Below are 20,915 nucleotides of genomic sequence, written 5' to 3'. Positions count from 1 at the left end.
GATGGATGGAACTTTACTCCACCCTCAACATTCCAATTGAATATGACACGCAAACCAACAAGTAAACACAAAGTAATTGGATGTAAGAAGGCATTAATAAGTGGGCGGAATCAAGGAAGGCTTCCCAGAGGAGGTGGCCAGAGTAGGGCCTTGAAGGTAAGGATTACAAGAAAGTGAAGTCAATGTATGCAAGGCAGACAGGATGAAAACTGAATGCTTCTTGACGCCCTAGTAGGGGCAGTGGGAAGAACTACTCGGTGTTAGCTTCCAGCCACGCTTCCCGGCGTGCTCCGCGCTCCCGTCAGGTTCCACCTCCCTGCAGCCACGGGGCTCTTGGTAGCAAGCACTAAATGCCACTCACAGAAAACCCACGAATTGACTACAACTCCCAGCAGGCACCGGCAGGCGCAGGAAGACTACATTTCCGGAATGAAGTCACGCCGCCGTGGAGCGGGCCACACCTGCTCAGGCTCCACCTCCCGGCGGTCCTCGCGCCCCAGACCGGACTACATTTCCCAGCAGTCGTTGCGCGTATCCTCTGCAGGAGCCGGTATCGGTTACGTGGGAAGGGGTTGCTGGGAGCCGTAGTCCTGACGCGGGGGCCACTGGGAGGCGCGGGCGGGGCTCCGAGGGGGGCGGAGAGGGCATGGCGGCGGCTCCGGGCGGAGGCTGCTCGGGCTCCGGCTCGGGCTCGGCCTCTGTTGCGGGACCTGCTGCAGCTGCGCGACCCAAGGTGGCCCCGAGCGTGGACTTCGACCACAGCTGCTCGGACAGCGTGGAGTACCTGACCCTGAACTTTGGACCCTTCGAGACTGTGCACCGATGGCGCCGCCTCCCGCCCTGCGACGAGTTCGTGGGCGCACGGTGCGTGCTTGCGCAGGGGGCGGGGCCAGCGGAGGCTCTGGAGGGGAGAGGGGCGTGATCGTGGAGGGGCGGGGCTAGGCCAGAGTTTTGGAGGAGGGGCGGGGCGGTGGGAGGGCTTGGCCGAGCCACAGCTGGGGGGGGGTCTCCCAGCAGGGGTCCTCCCTGGCCCTTGCCCTGACCCCGCCCTCCTCCTCTGGCAGGCGCAGCAAGCACACGGTGGTGGCCTACAAAGATGCCATCTACGTGTTTGGAGGCGACAACGGGTAGGTGAGCGAGGGGGGGCTGGGAGATGGACGTCGGGGGTTTCTTCCTCTACTCCCTTCCCTCTCCCCGCCCCCACTCCCCCTGTCATTTTCAGGGGCCCTTCTTATAGGAGACCCTTTACTTTATCCTGACTCAGTTTCCTCATTTGTAATAATGTGCTGCCCATCCCAGGCAGAAGAGATGCCAGGTGTACTAAAGTGCTTTTAGATCTGGAATGGCCAGCCCCCAAAGGCCTCCCCGGACAGAGAAGGAAACTGAGTCCGAGAGAGTTGGAAGAGAGCTGGCCAGGGCCGGGGAGGGCGGCTGGCAGACCTGTGGCCTCGGCCCCTTCTTTCTCATGGTGGGAGGGCAGGTCTGGACCTTGGGGGACGCCCAGTCCGCCTCATTTTACAGGTGAGGAAACTGAGGCAGGGCAGCCATCTGCCCAGACTGACTTGGGGAGAAAGCAGCTGAGCCGGGATCTAAACCTGGCTCCCCATTCAGGGCCCTGAGGAGCAGGAGCAACGCCTGGTCTCTGTGGACTACCACGTGGCCTCTCTGAGGTCAGTCTCCCTTCTCACCTTGGCCGTGTTCTTTTCAGAAAGACGATGCTGAATGACCTTCTGCGCTTTGACGTCAAGGACTGCTCCTGGTGCAGGTGGGCTCTGGCTGCCGCCGTCCCGGCTGCCCCCTGCTTGCGCTAGCCTGCCCTAACCTGCTGTGGGGGTGGGGAGCGGTAAAGCAGCCCCATTCTGACTTGGGCTCCCAGCCCCGGCCTGGCCCCTGGGCCCGTGGCCCAGACCCCCAGCCTCATCCTGGCCTCAAGCCCCATCCTGGCCCCCAGCCTCATCCTGGCCCCTGGCCCCCTGGCCCCCAGCCCCTCCCTGGTCCCTGGGCTGCCAGCTCGGGCTCCCAGCCCCGGCCTGGCCCCCAGCCCCATCCTGGCCCCTGGCCTGGCCCCCAATGGCACAGAGCAGGCTAGACCAGACTTGTCCTGTGGGAGTTCAGGGAAGGGGGAGGTGGGTGGGCCCAGGGCAGGTGGGAGGGGGTGGCACTGAGGCTGGCTAGGATTGTAGAGGGGGAGGAGGAAAGGCCTCTCAGGCTGGGGTGCTGACGTGGAGACGTCCATTAGGCAGTTCTAGATCCCAGGGCTGGGCCCAGGCCGGATGCTGCCGTCTGGGCACGCCTCCCCCAGGGTCAGAGCTGGCGCTGGGGCCGGCCGCTTTCCCACCCTCCAGCCTCTGAGACCCTCAGCCCTGCTCTTGTCCCTGTCCCCTGCTCCTGGACCTCTGTCACTCTCTGGTCCCCTGCTGAGGCTCCTTGGGGTCGTCCACATGTGGGCTTTTGCGGCAAGACACTGCCTTCCCATTGGCCCCCAGGCCCCTGGCCCCAATTCATCCTGGGCTCAATTTCAAACATGTTACTGCAGAATTTCGTTCTCTCTGCTGGTGCATCTAGAAACCCCGGTGTGCCCGCCACGTGTTTGGCATTGATGGCGTTTGCCCCCCCTCTCTCTAGGGCCTTCACCACGGGGACACCGCCAGCCCCCCGCTATCACCACTCAGCCGTTGTCTATGGGAGCAGCATGTTTGTGTTTGGTGAGGGCCAAGTGGGGCTGTGCTTCAGGGGCCCACCTGACCTGACATGATGGGAGGGACTGTGCCAGGATTGTTGACCCACTTTATGCATCAGGAGACTGAGGCGCAGTGAGCGAAAGGGCGTTGGGCCTTGTTCTGGGTTCTGTCTTCCAGTTGTAGGCCTTTGCCCAAAGCCCCCGGGGTGCGCCCTTGGCCCCAGTGAGGGCCCGGCTTCCAGGTCAGGCCTGGGAGGGGTGTTGTGCTTATCAGCCCATCTCAGGGGCTCCTGGGGCCGGGGGCTCGGCCTCAAGCATGTTTGTTCTTCATCCGTCAAGAGGGGCCCCTCCTGAACCTGGGGCTGCAGGGGCTGTGTGATCCTGGGGGAGAGCGGACCTCCTGGGGTGAGACCAGCTCTTCCCTAAAGTCTGTGCCCCGCTACGCTCACCTTGGATACTTCCAGTGATAAGGGGCTCACTCACTACCAAGGCTGTCAGTTCTGTCTGGATCACAGATTGAGATGCAGAAGGGGCATCAGAGGCCTTCCAGGGGATGCAGGTGGCCCAGAGCTCCCCAGTGGGATTGGAAGCTGGGCCTCAGTCTGCAGGAGCAGGGCTCCCCCTTGGCCTCCATCTGGAGGCTCATAGAGCTTGTCTTCACAGGTGGCTATACTGGCGACATTTACTCGAATTCCAATTTGAAGAACAAGAATGACCTATTTGAATACAAGTTTGCCACTGGGCAGTGGGCAGAGTGGAAGATTGAGGGGCGGTGAGTGTGGCTGGGGGCCTGGGCAGGGCGGGGCCCTGGGGCCGGCTTCACACGAGCCCCCTGCCCCTGGGCGGTTTGTCTGGAGGGGGGGGACAAGTGGGACCCTCGGGGGACGCGGCCCTGGCTCCCCACGCACCCAGCCCCGTGTGAGAGGAGAGGAAGCTGAGGCTGGGGAATGGGCCGAGTGCCTCGCAGAGGGCCTCCCAGCGAGCCAGAGCTGGACCCGAAGCCCCTCCTCCACTGGGCTCCGGGAAGGGAACGTCAGGAAACCAGAGCAGAGCCAGAGGGGCCTGTGGGAGGGGCAGGGGACGTGGTGGGAGGGAGGACGGAGACGGCGGTCAGCTGGGGTGCCCAGGGTGGCTGTGTCCGGTCCAGGGCGTGGGGCCGGCATCTACATAGCGCTTTTGGGGACGGCTGGGTGGCCCAGTGGATAGGGCGCCGGGCCTGTAGTCAGGAGGACCTGAGTTCAAATCAGACACTTCCTAGCTGGGTGACCATGGGCAAGTCACACCCTGTTTGCCTCAGTTTCCTCATCTGAAAAATGAGCTGGAGAAGGAAAAGGCCAAGCCCTCCAGGATCTTTGCCAAGAAAACCCCAGGTGGGGTCGCGGAGGGTCGGATGTGAATGGAACGATTGAGTGACAATGCATAGCTTTGAGGTGTTCAGTAACCTGCGTCGTGGCACGTGTACCCTTCAGGGACTGTTAGGTCCCTTTTACAGTTGAGGAAACTGAGGCACACAGGCATGTGACTTGCCTTGGGTCACACAGGAAGTATCTCAGGCAGGTTTTGAAGTCAGGTCTTCCTGACTCCAGGCCCGGCGCTCTGTCCGCCTGGGTCAGGGGTTTGGATGTGGGCAGACCCTTGGAGGCCTCCAGGGCCTGTGACGACACAGCGTGAGGAATGAGGAGGCGCTGTCCCTGGGAGGCCAGTGACCTGCCCTCACATGTCCCTCGGCCCCCCCAGGTTACCGGTGGCGAGGTCAGCGCACGGAGCGACTGCGTACAGCGACAAGCTGTGGATCTTTGCGGGTTATGACGGCAATGCCCGGTACGTGAGAGTGGGACTGCCGAGTGGCAGAGCAGCCGTGGCCGTGCCCTCAGATTGCCCTCGGTCCTACGAGGCTGTGGTGTTTCTGTGGCATTTGTCAGAGGCCCCACTTGGCCCCCAGGGAGCTCTCCTGCCCCGGGGGGCTGGTTGAGTCTGAGCCTGAGCAGGAATCCCCTCGGCCACTGTTTGGAGAGGGTGTCTGGGCTTCGTCTGGGACGGGAAGCTCATCACCTCCCCACGTGTCCCGTTCTGTTCTGGGTCAGCTCGGTTCTCTGGAAGCCGCCTTTGTGTGACCTGTGTCAGCCCTTCAGAGGCCTGAAGACAGCCGTTCTGTCCCCTTGGGCTTCTCTCCCTTGTACACCCTGGGGGGGCGAGGGGCCCTCCCATGGTCTGGGCCCGCCTGGGGGCTCAGGGGAGCAGCCTGCTGTGCTGCGCTCTGGGTCCTGGCAGGGATGGCAGGCCCGGCCGGCCTCCAGGCTGGGTGGTGGGTGCCCCAGCTCTTGCCACCATCTCTGCTCCCACCTGGGCCGGCTCCTTCCCTGGCCTGGTTCGGGCCCCTGGGGGGTCCCTGTGAAGATGGCAGCCAGAGCCAAGCCGGGGCTGCCTGAGAGTGTAACTGCCTGAACCCCTTTCCCTCCCTTCCGATCCAGGCTCAATGACATGTGGACTGTCGGCCTTCAGGACCGAGAACTGACCTGCTGGGAGGAGGTGAGAGGCCTGGCCTTGGCCTGAGGCCGTGTGGCCATTCCGTGGAGAACCCTTCTGGTCAGGCTTGGGTGGAGGGGAGAGAAGCCCTGGGTGCAGATCCTGTCTCAAACAGGAAGGGCTCTGTGGCCTTGACCAAGTCACCTGTGCTCTCAGCTGTCTCATTTGTAAAATGGGGTTGTCATGAGACACAGGAAGAAAAGTGTAACTAGCTATTCCCACCTTGTACGTGTGACCCTGGGCCCGTAGGAAGGCTGAAGAGGAGAAATGCAGCTGAGAGTGAAGCAGTTGTGCGGGGTCACTGGGGGTGGGGGCGGCCGCAAGTCACCCGGGGGAATTGGAAAAGGCTCTAGGGAGAGCGGGGGTTTGAGCGGGTCTCGATGGAGAAGACGGATTCTCTGAGGTAGAAGGGAGTGGGAATGGCGTGCCTGGCATGGGGGCCGGCTGGTGCAGAGGTGTGGAGATGGGAGATAGAGGGCAGAAGAGGGAGAAGGCCAGAGGTGGCAGCATGGAAAGGGAGGCTGGGGCCAGACCGTGAAGGACGTCGGCAGATAACCGGGTGTTTGTAGAGCGTCCCAGAGGCGACGGGGACGCTGGCATGGGTATCATTCCTGCTGGTAACGCTGGTAGTTGGGGTTTGTGTAGTAATTGTCACATGTTAGTAACCGTGTCAGGCACTGGGAATCTTCTCATCTGGCCTTCACAGCGGCCCTGTGAGCAGTACTGCTATTTGTTTATTTTTTTTTAAAGGCAGTTGGGGTTGAGTGACTTGCCCAGGGTCACACAGCTAGTAAGTGTCAAGTGTTTGGTCTGAGGCTGGATTTGAACTCAGGTCCTCCTGACTCCAGGGCCGGTGCTGTATCCAGTGCGCCACCTAGCTGCCCCCACGTACTGTTATTGTTATCCCCAAGGTCTTACAGTTGAGGAAACCAAGTCAAATAGCGGTCAAGTGACTCGCTCAGAGTGACACAGCTACAAAGTGTCTGAGGCCAGATTTGAACTCAGGTCTTCCTGCCTCCAGGGCCGGGCTCCTGGGAGGGGTCCCAGCACCAGCCAGGGGCCAGAGGAGGCAGGTGGGGTGATGAGATCCCTGAGCAGAGCAGGGACAGGAATGTAAAGAGGCAGGATGGTGCTGGGGCCACTGCGCCGGTCATCCGTGTGGGGGGCCTGGGTGTCCACAGTCCAGGTCTCGCCGCTTAAGCTTCAAAGGCACCCCCGGCGCCATGGAGTTAGGAAGCTCTGGAGCAGGCCGGTGGCGTCTTCCTGCCCGGCCCCGGTGCCGGTTGGTGACCCGCTTTGTGCCCCTCTCGTGTCCCCAGATCGAGCAGAGTGGCGAGATCCCGCCTTCCTGCTGTAACTTCCCCGTGGCTGTGTGCAGGGACAAGATGTTTGTGTTTTCGGGGCAGAGTGGAGCCAAGATCACCAATAACCTCTTCCAGTTTGAGTTCAGAGACAAAGTGTAAGTGTGGCTGGGGGCTTCCCTGCTCCGCAGGCCTCCGAGCTCCCAGAAACCCATTGGGGCTCCTTGGCTGGCTGTTCTCTGTTCGCCAGGCCTGGGGGTCAGGCGCAGCGCCCAGGACGCAGGCTGGAGCCAGAGGCGGGACTCAGCCGCCTCTTGGCTTGCCGATGTCGCTGACTTAGCAGTTCCGAGGGGCCTGGAACCCCGGGAGGGTCTGTGAGCTCGGCATTGCGTGGGGATAGACATCTCCTCCCCATCTCCTAGCTGGACTCGGATCCCCACGGAGCACTTGCTTCGGGGCTCGCCGCCCCCTCCGCAGCGAAGGTACGGGCACACCATGGTCGCCTTTGACCGGCACCTGTATGTGTTTGGGGGTGCGGCTGACAACACCCTCCCCAACGAGCTCCACTGCTACGACGTGGACTTCCAGACCTGGGAAGTCATCCAGCCGAGTCCCGACAGCGAGGTAATGGTGTTGTGCGCGGCAGCAGGGGGCTGCGGCAGGGGCGAGAGCCCATGGCCTCCCTGACGCTGTCCACCCTGGGGGCGTCTGACTTCTTTAGGAATTATCCGCTTACGTCTCCTGGTGGTTCTGTTGGGAGCCATGTGTGCCCTGTGGGTAAAGGGGGCGTCTTCCTGGGGTCGTGGGGTTCGAGGGAAGGCTTCCAGGAGAGTGGGGTCAAGGTGGAAGCAAGCCTGCAGCCGGGCAGTGTAGACAGGCGATGTGGAGCGGAGCATAGTACTGCCTCCCTTTTTCAGCCGCAGGATCTAGAGATGGAAGGGCTTTGAAGGCGGAGGGAATGACCCTTTAGGGTCCCCAAATCCTTATGGCTAAACTCCCAGCCCCTCATTTGACAGGGGAGGAAACTGAGGCCCAGGCTGGGGCAGGGACTCGCCCAAGGTCTTGTGTGTCATAAGTAATAGAGCTGGTGTCAAGCACCAGGCCCTCGGCTGGACGGCAGCACTGAGGGTATTTGGAAATGCTCATGTTTTTGGGTGGGTGTCAGAATTTAAAACCGTCTTTGGACAGACACGAGGCCCTTGGTCTCCCAAGCCCTTTACCCCTCTGCCATTGCTGCTCCCCTGCCCGGCCTCATGGGGCCTCCAGCCTCACCCCCGCCCTCAGCCTGCTCCTCTGGGTACCCGCCCTCATGCCCCTCGCCTGCCCCCCGGCCCTGATGAGGCTGTCAGGCCCAGCCATCCGCACCGGGCAGGGCCCCTTTGTCCGCTACTTCTCCGTTCTACTTCCGAAGACCTTCTTCCCTCGTGCCCTTGGGGAGAGGGGACGCTGGGCTCACGAAGTAGAAACCCCAAAGCTTTGGCAGCTCCTACTGACCAGAAAGGCTTGGAGCCTCAGCCCAGGGTCTGATGTCAGTCATTCAGTCAGCCAGCACTGACTTGCTGTGTGCCAGGCACTGTTTTGAGGGCTGGCGATACAAAGAAAGGCCAAAGACCCTGTCCCTGCCCTCAGGGAGCTCCCAGTCTGGTGGGGAAATGACCATGTCCTGATGAGCTGCTGGTGATGAACGGGATGTGATCCGCAGAGGGAGGGGAGGCCCCAGCGGAGGGCTGGGGAAGGGTTCTCACAGAAGGTGGCATCCGGCCTGAACCTCGAAGGCCGCCAGGGCCACAGAGCCTGGCTCAGGGCAGAGAGGCTTGAATGGGCAGCCCCTGAGGACGGATCCTCATCAGTGACAGGCCCCACGGCTCTGCCTCTGCCTTTGGCCTCGGCCTCTTCCTCCCTCGTCGGCCTGCCCGCTCGGCCCAGACCTCCTCGCCTTCAGCCCTGCTCGTGGGGCGCGGCAGGTGCGCCCCAGCTCAGCCTCCCTCGCCCTTCTCACCCCGGCTCTCTTTTCTCCTCCTGTCTCCTAGCTGCCCAGTGGGAGGCTGTTCCACGCGGCCGCCGTCATTCTGGACGCCATGTACATATTTGGGTGGGACGGTGGACAACAACATTCGGAGCGGTGAAATGTACAGATTTCAGGTAGCTGGGAGTAGGGGCAGGGCCCAGGCGGGCCTCTGACCTGGGCATCTGCACAGGTGCACACCAGCCTGGACCTGCGTTCAGGGGTGGGCTGGGCCCTGCTGTGGGGCCCATGGGGCGGTAGTCACACGTGGCAGAAGAAGCCGAGCTTGCCCCGTCTGTGTGGCCTGAGGCCCCTGGACCAGCAGAGGAGAGGTCTGTCAGGACCCCCTGGGGGGCTGAGACCCAGCGCAGCACTGGGCAGCGTTCCCGGTGCCCCCCTTGGAGACAGGACGGTGGGACGTGGGCCGAGTTGAAGAGCCAGGTGGCTGGACTTGGGGTGGAGAGGACAGTCCCTCTGAGGGCCTGCCCGCCAGGAGGGCTCTGTCCTCCACCCAGGTACATCAGGGTCCGAGAGGGAGGCCCAGATCTGCCGCTGATAGTGGACGAGGAGGGAGAGCCAAGAGTAGGGACTGAGTGTGGAGCACCTGGTGGGCGGGGTGGAGGGCCAGCCTTCCTGTGGGCCTCATGGGTGAGGGGGTCACCTCGGGCCTGAGCCCTGCCCAAGATTGGGGGGTCACTTCATTTGGGCAGCACATTTTAGGCAGAATGCTGAGAAGCAGGAGCCAGGGATGCCAGTCCAGGGGGACATTTCTGAAGGGCTGTCCTGTGTGGGAGGGGTCAGCTTTACTCCTCAGGGCTTTGCAGGGCAAGGGGTAGGAAAGGGCGGGGGGGGGGGCGGTTCAATTGATAGGAAAAAAAAAACTTTTCTAAAATTTGGAACTACCCAGAGATAGAGGAGGTGACTTGGGAAGGTAGTGAGCTCCCCATCCCTGGTGAGGATCTAGTCAGGCCTGGAAGAGGGGTGTGTTCCTGTATGTGGGAAGGGTCCAGTGAGAGGGTGCCTTCCTGCTCTGGTGCTGTGATCGTGGGGCCGCTGTGTCCGGGGAGGCTGGCGAGCTGGACACAGAGAGGAGACCTCGTGAGACCCGTTTGGGTTCCCCAGGCTCCAATCTGGGAGGGCGTGGCGGGAGGCCCAGGAGGACCACCCAACGGGGCGCTTATCTTTCAGTTTTCCTGTTATCCAAAGTGTACGTTACACGAAGATTACGGCCGTCTGTGGGAGAGCCGCCAGTTCAGTGACGTGGAGTTCATTCTGGGAGAGGTGGGTGTGAGGGGCTGCTGGCCTCGCCCTCCCCCTCCCCCTGGGGCCAGAGCACCTTTCACGGCCATACAGGGTCTGGGAGAGAAGTGCGTAGGCACTCTGACGGTGCTCCAGAGGCGTGGGAAGTCAGACGTGGCCGTGGTCAGCGTTACCGTCAGGCCGAGGGGAGTGGGGGTCATGTTTTGGGCTGGAGTCGAGCCAGATGACCCGAGGGCCGTCCCCCTCATGTTGTGGGTTAGGACATTGAGGTGCAGGGTGTCGGGTCAGGCCGAGGGGCGTGGGGGTCATGCTTCGGGCTGGAGCCGAGCCAGATGACCCGAGGGCCATCGCCCTCATGTTGTGGGTTAGGACATTGAGGTGCAGGGTGTCACGTGACCTGCCCAAGGGGACCCAGGCAGTAGTAGTGGGCAGAGCCAGTCACCCCCCGGCTCACTGACTGCAGGTCCGTCGCCCTCGGCCCTGCGCCTCGCCAGGCCTGATAACTCCACTGACCTCATGTCCCCAGGACAGTGCCTGCGCCAGCCCTGAGGCACAGGGTGCCTGCTGGAGGCGCCTGTGGAGCCTGACGCGGCTGCTTTCTTTGCACTGACAGAAGGAGGAGCGGGTCCGAGGACACATTGCAATCGTCACGGCACGCTGCAAGTGGCTTCGGAAGAAGATAATGCAGGCCCGGGAGCGAGTGCGACAGGTGAGGGGCAGCTTCCATCCCAGGCCTCCTCCAGAGGGCAGTGGGCTGCTCAGGAGTGCTGATCTCCACCCCTCTGAAATCCCCGGCAGCATCGGCCCCACGGCCACTTTCTTAGAGGCAGCAAGGACAGAGGGGATGAATCTCTGAGCTTGGGGCACAAAGACCCGAGTGGGAATCCTGCTTCAGACTCTTATGGGCCTGGAGCGTCTTCATCCGTAAAATGGGCGTGGGGACATCTGCCTCAGAGGGGTGAAATCAGAGGATGGCCGATGCAGTTAAAGACTGAAGGGCATATCACTTACCGGTCCCTTCTCCACGGTCCCGTCCCCTAGCTCTGACATGCCCTGTTCTGAGGCTTCTCCCAGGTCTCTAAGGGAGCTGCTAGCAGGCATGACAAGGACCCTGCTAGTCCCCTTTCAGCCTGTCTGGATAGCTGGGGTGGCTTCTGTCTCCACCACACGCCTCTAGCCGGGGTCCACAATGCAGGCCGATTTCCGTCCTAACAGGGCTGGCCAACAGGATGCCGCTTCTCCTGCTGGCTCGTTAGTGTGAAGGAAGGGACTTTATAAACTAGGACGGAGGGATTTAGTGTGAAAACAAAGAGAGAAGCTTTGTGAGGCCTGGTGGGTGTGACCGGTGTGAGGAGGAGGAGGAGGAGGAGGAGTGTGTGTGTGTGTGTGTGTGTGTGTGTGTGTATGTGTGCGCGTGTGTATGTGTGTGTGTGTGTGTGCGCGCGCATCTCTGTGTCTGTGTGTCTGTGTGTAAAATAGAATGCTGTGGAGTAGGTGAACGGGAAGGACCAGCGAACACCGGCAGCGATGCTGTCCTCTGAAAATGTGAGTCCAGGGCACTAGCCGGGCTTGGTCTCTGCCCGAGGCCACGGGCACTCTTCTGAGATCCAGGGTCCGCGGTCTGCTGGGGCTGCGTATCCGGGACGTGGCGGACGTGACGGCTGGCCTCCTGCTGTCGTCCCCTCTGCTGACTGACATGGGAAGAAGCGTTCCGTCACATTCTTTTCTGTCGTGTGGCGGATGGCAGGCAGGAACCTAGAGCATTGCCAGGGGTTGTGATTCTGAAGACGCCCGTCTGGGTCACGGCACACTTTCATGTCCGCCCCCAGCAAGGGCAGGCGCTTGGGTCACGGCGGCGATGCTCCCCGAGGACAGGCCACAGCCTTGAGCACAGGTGTGACGGGTCCCTCTGGCCAGGAGTGGAGCGCACGCTTGGCGCAGCCGGGCGGCAAGCACACGGCGCTTCTTTGCATTCGGGCACCCACGTCGCCAGGCCTTCCCTTATTTGGGCCTCAGTTTCTAAGGTCCTGTCCAGCTTTGAGACGGGTGCGCCGTGATCCCGTGTGAGAGGCCTTGAACCTGAACAGGAAGGAGGGAGGAGGCCGTCAGTAGGGCGAGCCCATCACGCCTTCCTGTAGAGTTTTCAGCTGGGGAGACAGACTCCACAGAGGCAGCCAGTGATAAAGTGTAGGCGCCCATCTGCAGATGTCCGGAGGATGGGCCGGAGCGCGGGCCCGGCGCTGCTGATGCATGGGTGCCAGGGGCCTTGGGGCGTCTGCACGGGATCAGTCACCTTGTGAACTAAAGGGGTGGGGATGTGTTGGCTTTAAAGGTCATTTCCCGTCAGAAGATGGGGGGGCTGGTAGGGGGAGGGTTTGAGTGAAGACTGGTGGTCGTCCAGAGAAGAGCTATTGTCATCTGGGCGTTGTGAGCGATGCTGGGCGGGAAGAAGAGAGACCGCGGCTTGGTGTCCGGAGATGGATGGCTCCTGTTAGGTCCCACTTCCTGGCGAGATTTTTGTGCAGAGTGGCACAGGTAGGCTCAGGTGACTGGCCCTAACGATAATTTAATTGGCATTATCAGTGCTCGGGAGAGAAGGTTGAGAATGGAGTTTGACAATGCCAGGAGACCTGTTCTGATGTGGAAGTGAAGGGTAGGTTGCCTGAAGAGACGCACGGAGGTGCTCGGCAGCTCAGATATTCACAGAATGTGTGTGGATGATGGTGGCAAGGCCAGGGAGCTGAGGCGGCGTGGTCCCTAAGGACAGCGTCAGGAACGTAATGCTAAGAATGAGCCAAGCTGTGGAGGGTCAGAGGGGCTGCGCAGAGTGGGTGGCACGCCTGTCACAGAGGATGCCCGGCAGGCCTGCTCACCAGGGGTGTGGCTTCTCCACCAAGAACAGGATTTCGTGGACCAGAAGGGACAGAGCAGAAATGGCCCTTCTTCCCAAGCTAGCTCCTTGGGTCTGGAGGAGCCCCATTCTCGGGCCCTGGCTGGGGCGATGCTGTGTGATTGTTGAGCCGCCGTTGGGGGAATCCCAGCTGCTGCGGCCCTGGAGTGGGGCAGGTGTGGACCAGGTTTTCAGAGAAGGGAAGAGTGGACATAGGCCAGCAAGCTCGCCTTGGATTCCCGGTGAAGGCCAGTGGGCTCCCTCGGGATGAGCGGCTCAGGTCCGGGTCCATCAGGAGAACCCCATTGGTAGAGGTTACCTCGATTTTTAGCAGAGCGTCTGACCTTGTATATCATGCTATTACTGTGGAAAAGAGGGAGGGCCGGTGGCCCGGCAGTGAGACAGCGAGTGACCTGGTTCAGTGGCCAAGCTCATGTCAGCGGGAAAGGAGGAGCTCCTGGTCAGTGTGGGGCGCGGTGCTGCCGGATCTCGTCAGGGCCCTGGATGAAAGCCCACACTGGATGTGTGCCGCGTTGTTAGAGGGCGGGGAGAGCTCCCTCTGGGGTGACAGTGGAGAGCCCAGAGAGCTCAGCAGTCTAGAATGGGGGGACTCCACGATGAGAAGGAATGGGGAGAAATACAGACTTAGCTGAAGACTTCACCGGTACACGATGGAGGCTGCCTGCCACGAGCCAGTGAGCGAGCGAGAAGCAGTGAGGGAGCTGGGAGTGAGCCGGCGTGGGAGCACACAAATCAGGCGGCTGTGGGGGCCTGGCGGCCCATCCGCATTCTCCTCACTCGTAGGATGATCTTCCTCCCGATGCCTAGGGTCTTTGCCCGTCTTTGGGGCTCTCTGCAGGCCGGAGGGTATCTGGAGCAGGATGAGCCGGGGATTGGCCAATGGGAGGCTGGAGGAATGGGGTGTGCTCAGCCTGCAGGGCCTGGGGAGCTGGGGATCATCGGCTCTGGGGGAGGCCCTGGAGGGCAGAGTTGCAAAGGGCCCAGTTTAAGCGGGAGGTCAGAGAACCTGGGAGCTGCTGGAAGCTGTTCCCAAGTGGACGGCTGCCCCAGGAGTGGACGTGTAGTTACAGGGCTGCTTGTGGGGGCATGGACAGTCTCAGGAGTGGCCGACGTCCTGTCCGTCTCTGAGATTCTGCCCTGCTGAGGCATGTCCTGGCCCAGCACCCCAGATGTAGCCCTAGAGGGCCCCCAGAGGTTGTCTTGTCCGCGCCCCTCAGGCCCTCACAGGGACCCCCACTGAGGCCCCAGTGCTCCAGGGGGCGGCATGAGCCGGTCTGCATCGTCCAAGCCTGGTTGTGAATCGGTTCTGGGGGACTGTGGGGCATAGGGTGGGGAGAGGCATTTTCTGCAGCGTGGAGGACCAGGGTGCTGGCCTGCCTTGGCCGCTGAGTGGCCAGTCACATGCCCTCCCAAGCCTCAGTTTCCACATTTGTGAATGGGAATGTTTTCTGTACCTGCCAGGGAAGAGCTCTGTCAGAGTGGTGTGACCCGGTGCTCCCCAGTCCGGTTCTAGCTCTTCCCTTCCAGCCTGAGCCTTTGTGCTCTCCCCAGCACCTGCTCCTTCCTTGGTCCCGTCGTGGGACAGACACAGGCAATAGGAATTCAGGGGGGTTTGGAGTTGCGGGACCTGGTCACCTCTTCCCTCCGAGCCTCAGTTTCCCTACATGTAAAATGCTGGCTGGTGCCCTTTACATACAACAGCCTTGGGAAAGTGAGAGGGTGGGTCGCTCCATTTTATAGGGGAGCAGACTGAGGCTGCCGGTGACCACACGGCAGGAATCTGGCTCTATAGGTGTTTGTTGGCAGAGGCTGCCATTTCTGCTTCCTTATTTTTTTGGGCCTAGAAATCCAAGTCGGAGCCGGAGGAGGAGGGGCCCGGGCCGGCCGGCGGGAAGCCACCTCTGCCGCCTTCTCTGCTGGAGGTGGCGATCCGCGAGGCCGAGGCCCAGCCCTTCGAGGTGCTCATGCAGTTCCTGTACACGGACAAGATCAAGTATCCGCGTAAAGGTAGGGAGGGCCTGGTGGGGAGCCCAGGCAGTGTGTGGCCTTCCCCAGCCCCGGGGGAAGCAGGTGTCAGGGCTGGAAGGCCTGGACCCCTTGGGACAGACAGGAGAGCCAGACAGCTAGGCAGCTGTGGGCCTGGAGCTGAGGGAGGCAGCCTTGCCCCCTGCTGGGTCTGCGGCCAGTCTCCTGCGAGCTCCTGTGGTGGTGGGGTGCTGTCACAGGGCCGCCCGCTGCCCGGCCACTCCGGGCTCCTCCGGTGGCCTGGCCCTGCATCCCCAGGGGTGCTGGGCACCGGGTAGCACGGTGGTCAGGGTCCCCGTTTTACAGCTAGGGAAGCTGAGGCAGCCCGGGGAGCAGGGCTGGGCTCAGCCGACTCGTTGGTGAATGCCAGGGCACGTGCATGAGTTGCTGCTCATCATGGACGTCTACAAGCTGGCGCTGAGCTTCAAGCTGTGCCGGCTGGAGCAGCTCTGCCTGCAGTACATCGAGGCCTCCGTGGACCTGCAGAACGTCCTCACTGTGTGTGAGAATGCCAACAAGCTGCAGCTGGACCAGCTCAAGGCGAGCGACACGGCTGCCCGCTCCCGGAGCCGGCACTGGCCTGGCTGGCAGGATGTGGGGCCGAGGCGACTTTGGCCCAGCAGGAGAGAGGGGCCGCTCACCCGCGGGGAGGAGGGGCTGTGGTGGGGAAGCGGGGCAGGCATGGCACGGAGAGAAGCAGGGTCAGCATGAAGCAGGACAGACTGCTTCCGGTCGACCCTGGGGAGAGGGTCCCACCATCACCAGGAGCCTAGAGGAAGGGGGCTCATTCAGGAAGCAGTGGGGGGGGGGTCTGTCCTGGTGGTCTTAAGAGAACAAGAGGGGGGAAGGGAGAGGGAGGAAGGAAGAGTCCTTGCAGTCGGGGGGCCCGGAGGCCCAGGCTCAGGGAGCAATGTTGAGGCCACCCCCAAAGGAGAAGGACAGGCCGACTCCAGGCCAGGCCCCGCGGCAGGACGGCAGGGATTCCCCTGTGCCCCCGCTCTCTTCCCTCTGTCTCTCTGCTCTCCTCGTCTCTCCCACGCCTCTCATCTCTCCCCCCATGTCTCTGCCCTGCAGGAGCACTGCCTGAACTTTGTGGTGAAGGAGTCCCACTTCAACCAGGTGATCATGATGAAGGAGTTTGAGCATCTCTCGTCCTCCCTGATCGTGGAGATCGTGCGGAGGAAGCAGCAGCCGCCCATCCGGGCCCACTCGGAGCAGCCCGTGGACATAGGTGGGCCCCTGCCCCCCCTCCCCCACAAGCTCCTTCCAGGTGTTTGCCCCGCCCTTCCCCTGCTGCCCATTTTACAGATGAAGAAGCTGGAGCTCAGAGGGTGCTTCTCCCGTGCCTAGGGCTGTCCCACTGCCCAGCCAATAGCTCACAAGGGCAGGAAGCCTCCATTTGGGGGTGCTGCTAGGTTGGGGGCTGAGCCACAGCCTCCGATGATGACGCCCCCTCTGGGCCCCCGCAATGGGATCAGAAGGGCCCGCACAGCCCCGGATCCTGTTTAATCCTCTTTGTCCCTGGGGACTGTGAAACTGAGAAGTCGCCCTGCTGCTCCTGTCCTGGCGAGAGGGCTCTGCCTCACCCAGAAGGGAGCCCAGGCTCAGGGCCACCCTGACAGGGCCCCGTGGATGTGGGCACCCTCATGCCAATCCCCTTCTTGTAGGGACCTCGCTGATCCAGGATATGAAGGCTTGCTTGGAGGGGGCAGGGACAGATTTCTGTGACATCACCCTCCTCCTGGACGGTCACCCCCGCCCAGCTCATAAGGCCATCCTGGCTGCCCGTTCCAGGTACATGATGAACGGAGACGTGGCCCAGGAGGGAGGTGGAAGGCGGGAGGCGGGAGGTGCAGTGGGCACATGTGGAGGGGACAGAGGAGACCGGGCCTGGCAGGAGGGATGGCCGCCGCGGGTGGGGACGCTGGCTCCGGTCTCACGAGTGGCGGCCGGGCCTCCTTTGTCTTCCAGTTACTTTGAAGCCATGTTCCGGTCCTTCATGCCTGAAGATGGCCAAGTCAACATCTCCATTGGGGAGATGGTGCCCAGCAAGCAGGCCTTTGAATCCATGCTGCGCTACATCTACTATGGGGAAGTGAACATGCCCCCCGAGGATTCTCTGTATCCTGGAGCTCGAGGCGGACATTGGGCTGGGAGAGGAGAGGAGAGGGGCTTGGGGGGAAGCCACCCAGGCTGGCTGCAGGCCCTGAGAGCCCACGGTCTGGGCCTAATCTGGCTCTGCCCTGGCCAACCAGGGGATCTGGGCCTTTCCTTGCCTGGACTCGGGGACTTGGCCCCCTTCTTCGGCTGTCGCGCTCCTTTCCCAGGCCTCCAGGCCCCTTGGGGCTGGACGGGCAGCCCTCCCTCTCTGTACAGCGCTCGCTGGCCCTATCTCTCCCCTTGTCATCCAGAGTGTGGGGTGTGTGCACCACTGTCTCCTAGAGGACACCCTGCTCACGGAGATCTTCTGCAGGGGGCCTGGCCTTTGTCCCTGCGGCTCAGTCTGTGTTAATGCCAAGCAGAGTGTCCCCTCCTTCTAGTCTGCTTACCTGCGGCCAAAACATCCCCATTCACGCGTCCTCCCGCAGGCAGCCTCTAAGCGTGGCCCCTCTCTGCTCTCTGGCCAGCCTGGTGCGTGCAGAGGGTCCCTCGGGGGTGGCCCAGCTTTCCTTAACCGTCCCCCAGCTATCTCTTTGCAGCCCCCTATTACTACGGCTTCTACAACAACCGGCTGCAGGCCTACTGCCGCCAGAATTTGGAGATGAACGTGACGGTGGAGAACGTGCTCCAGGTACCGGCCGAGGGTCCTTTGGGTGACGTGTTGGGGTGGGCAGCGGAAGGGGGCCCCTCACAGCCAGTGCTGACAGCCTCAACCTCTGTGTCTCTCAGATTCTAGAGGCCGCTGACAAGACCCAGGCCCTGGACATGAAGAGGCACTGCCTTCGCATCATTGTGCACCAGTTCACCAAGGTTGGTTGGTTCTTTCCTGGGGTTTGGGGGGTTTGCTGCCCGCCCTGCCTGCCCTGGCTCTGAGGGGCCAGCGCCCAGGCCACAGACCGGAAGGAAGCCTCGCACCTGCCGTCCAGAACAGGCCCTCGTCCCCACAGCCTCTCCTGCTGCTGCTCGCTGGCCTCCCCTCCCAGAGAAGGCCGCGGGGCCAGCTGGGTCAGGAGGAAGAAGGGCCCAGAAGGGCAGCGGTTGTGGGACGCTGGGAGTGCCTCGAGGGGACGGAGAGGGCCTGGCCATGAGCAGACCCCCCGGGCGGTGGGCAAGTCCCTTTTGAAGTGATGTCTTTGCTGCCTGGCCTGATGTCCCACCGAGCAGCTGGGCCCGTGCTAAGTGACGGACCTCATCTTCCTAGTGGGACCCGAGCTCTAGCAAGAGTGGGAGCAAATGGGCGTGGTGGTGAAGTTCGGGCCCTCCTGGGGTGGCAGTCCTGGTTCTGGACAGCCATCGTGGGCTGTGACCATCAGCTTGTGGTCAGGAAGGGGAGGCCTAGGAGGTGGGAGGTGCCGAACGTGGCCACTGACATGGGCAGAGCTGGGGCGATGATATGCTAGGAGCCTGCGTCCCAGCACCCAGGGCTCCCAGGGTCCACAGCCCCTTCCTGGTCTGGGCCTCTTGCAAGCACTTCTCATCACACATGCGGGTCAAGCCTGCAAACACGAAGCTGCAAATCGTATTTGATTGTTTGAGCTTAGCCACTTAGTGGGTCCCAGAGAAAGGAAGAGAGGGGCCGCCATGCCCAGGGTCCCAGCTCCTGAGGCCTGCGGGCTTCCTGGTGATGCTCCCAGTGGGACCCAGAGTTGGGATTTCTCGAAGAGTCCTAGCTAAGCAGGAGGGTCTAGGCACCCTGCAAATAAACGTGCTGCTGCTCTTTACCCAAACATTGCTCCAGGTGGAAATGTCCTCCCACATCCTGGGCTCCGTGAGCCCTGGCTACCCCCATGGTCCAGGACCCATGTGATAGAGGGCCCTGCTTGGTGGGCTGAGGGCTGGGAGTTTTCCTAAAAGGGACAGACTGGTTCGAGGCCTCAGCTATGGTCCAGACCAGAGCTGAGCCTCCATATTCACCAGATCTGGCCACTGGGTGTGACCTGTGTCCAGAGGTCATTGTCACAAAGAAGGTTGGGGATGCCCCAGGGAGGGGGGGAGACAGTTCAGAAGGACACATGCCACACTGAAAGTTGGGAGGAGCTACCCCTTCATCTTAGAGATAAGAAAAGTGAGGCCCAGAGAGGGCGTGGCGTGCCCTGGAGCACACAGGAAGTGACAGCCAGGATTTGAACCCAGGCCCTTGTTCCCAAGCCCAGCGCTCAGCTCACTGTACCATGTGGTTGAAACCATGTCATCAGATAGTTAGCTTAGAGATGACGACTTTGGGTGGAAGGGAGGACTGGCATTACTGTCTTCAAGGATCTGGGGGGGTGTGTGTGCCTGCGTGCATCTATGCTGCGCGGGTGTGAACACGCTTCATGGCTATGAGCACGTGTCTCACGTGCTTTCTGGCTGTATGTGTGTCTAGGTGTGAACATGTGCTGTGTGGGTGTGCATATGTGGGGGTGGGGGAGAAGGGGAGCACATGCATCCGTGCTGCGGCCCCTCCCCCCATGGGGTGTCTCCCGAGGTGCCTTGGCCCCCCCCTGGCATTCTGGGGGTTTTCAGCCCATTCTGCTGTGGGGAAATGAAGAGGAGAGGATGTGACCCCCCACTCTTGGACCCCTCTGGGCTGTCCCAGCCGCAACCCCGAGATCCTTGCCAGGGGACGTGGAGGCTGTAATCCCATTGTCCTTGCTTTTCCCAAAGGTTTCCAAGTTGCCCAACCTGCGAGCCCTGAGCCAGCCACTCCTCGTGGACATCATCGAGTCTCTGGCCACTCACATATCTGACAAGCAGTGCGCTGAGCTGGGCTCCGACATATGATGCCCCCTGGAGCCCCCTCCTTGGGGGGCCCAGCTGGCCGTGCAGCAGCCATTTGCACCCCTGGGAGGCTCCATGTGCTCAGGATGGCCTGGGCAGAAGCAGACAGGCACTCGGCGGGACCAGGGCAAGGGGGCCCACAGGCGGAGAAGACCCCCTAGCGGGGCTGGACTAGACCCATGAAACCCTCAGTCTGGGTGTGACTGTGCTGGAGGGACCACCCCCTGTGCCCCAGGCCCTGGCCCCTCAGGTCAGAATTGAGCCTTTGCCTGGCTGTGGGGGTAGATGTTTTAAGAGACCAAAGGCGCTTTACTTTGAAAGACCATTCAGAGGAAGTAAAAGTTGTAACAGTTTTGTGCCTTGGCATCCCTCACCCCATAAATGAGCCTGGGCCAGCTAGTGGGGAGGGAGGTCTGTAGTGCACGCGTCTGCCCTCCCCGGGGCCAGGGATGAAGGCTGGGCCAGAGAGACAGCAGCCCGGGTTCTCTCCTGTGCTGGGAGCACATGGCCGGCCTTCTCATCACCAGAGCCCTTGGGTATGTACGTCACTATTGTTGCTGCCCTGGCCTGGTCAGAGAAGCCATGGGCGATCTGCCCCTCCATGTGTCACAGTTGTGGCACTCCACCTTGGGAGGCCCAGCCTTAACGAGCCCCACGTCACCCCCAGGCACGAGGCACCCAAGTGAGGACGCCATTGAGCAGTCAGCCACGGGTACTGATGATGTTCTGGCTCCTTTTCCAGGTCCCGGTCCCTAGTGGGCCTCTTAAGGTTCAGAGCCCCACAGCCGTGGAGACCTGGAGAGGTGGTGGGAAGGCCTCAGCCAGGAGCGGCCCCCGGGCTCCCTCCCAGGCGCTGGTCCCCCCTGGGGGCCCTCTGGGCTTCCAGAGGTTGTCCTGCCTCCTGACGGCAGCTTGCACTTCACGGGGACTTGGGGTTTATAAAACCTTCTCCCAAATGGGCCAAGCTAGGAGGTGTAATACCCCTTTCATCATTGCGGAAACCCAGCCCAGAGAGGAGATGGTCACTCGGCCAGTTATCCGGGTTAGAGCCCGAGTCCAGGCCCAGGGGGGCCCCTCTCGTGACCCCACACTGTCTGGCTTCATGACAGTGGCAGCTGAGAGGTGCTGCCTCTCCCTAGTGGGAATCTGCCAGGCCTCAGGTTAGAGTTGCCCCCCTGCAGGGTGAGACCCAGGGCACCTCCTCGGCTCATCGGGCCTTTGCTACTGGTTCTGTTCTGCCTTTCTAGAACCGAGATTTGGGCTGAGCTGGCCGGCTGTTTGGTGCAT

The 20,915-nt window shown here is 61.8% G+C and overlaps 1 protein-coding gene across 1 annotated transcript; it reads left to right on the top strand.

Annotated features, from left to right (window-relative positions):
* Positions 1–622: 622 nt before the first annotated feature.
* Positions 623–19,982, top strand: LZTR1 (leucine zipper like post translational regulator 1). The gene is given in 21 exon segments (XM_020996394.2): positions 623–864; positions 1,065–1,127; positions 1,709–1,765; positions 2,626–2,705; positions 3,344–3,452; positions 4,418–4,501; positions 5,152–5,209; positions 6,526–6,665; positions 6,930–7,131; positions 8,538–8,597; positions 8,599–8,649; positions 9,701–9,793; positions 10,386–10,481; positions 14,528–14,690; positions 15,079–15,248; positions 15,783–15,939; positions 16,376–16,502; positions 16,680–16,829; positions 17,394–17,499; positions 17,598–17,678; positions 19,515–19,982. Coding segments are annotated over 21 exon segments (2,382 nt in total). The 5' UTR covers positions 623–646; the 3' UTR covers positions 19,632–19,982.
* The last annotated feature ends 933 nt before the right edge of the window (positions 19,983–20,915 follow it).

This window comes from Phascolarctos cinereus, unplaced genomic scaffold, assembly GCF_003287225.1.
Source record: "Phascolarctos cinereus isolate Bilbo 61053 unplaced genomic scaffold, phaCin_HiC Scaffold_4;HRSCAF=312, whole genome shotgun sequence".
NCBI classification, from domain to species: Eukaryota; Metazoa; Chordata; class Mammalia; order Diprotodontia; family Phascolarctidae; genus Phascolarctos; species Phascolarctos cinereus.
Note: the sequence above shows the minus strand (reverse complement) of the source record. Positions and strands in the feature narration are given on the sequence as shown.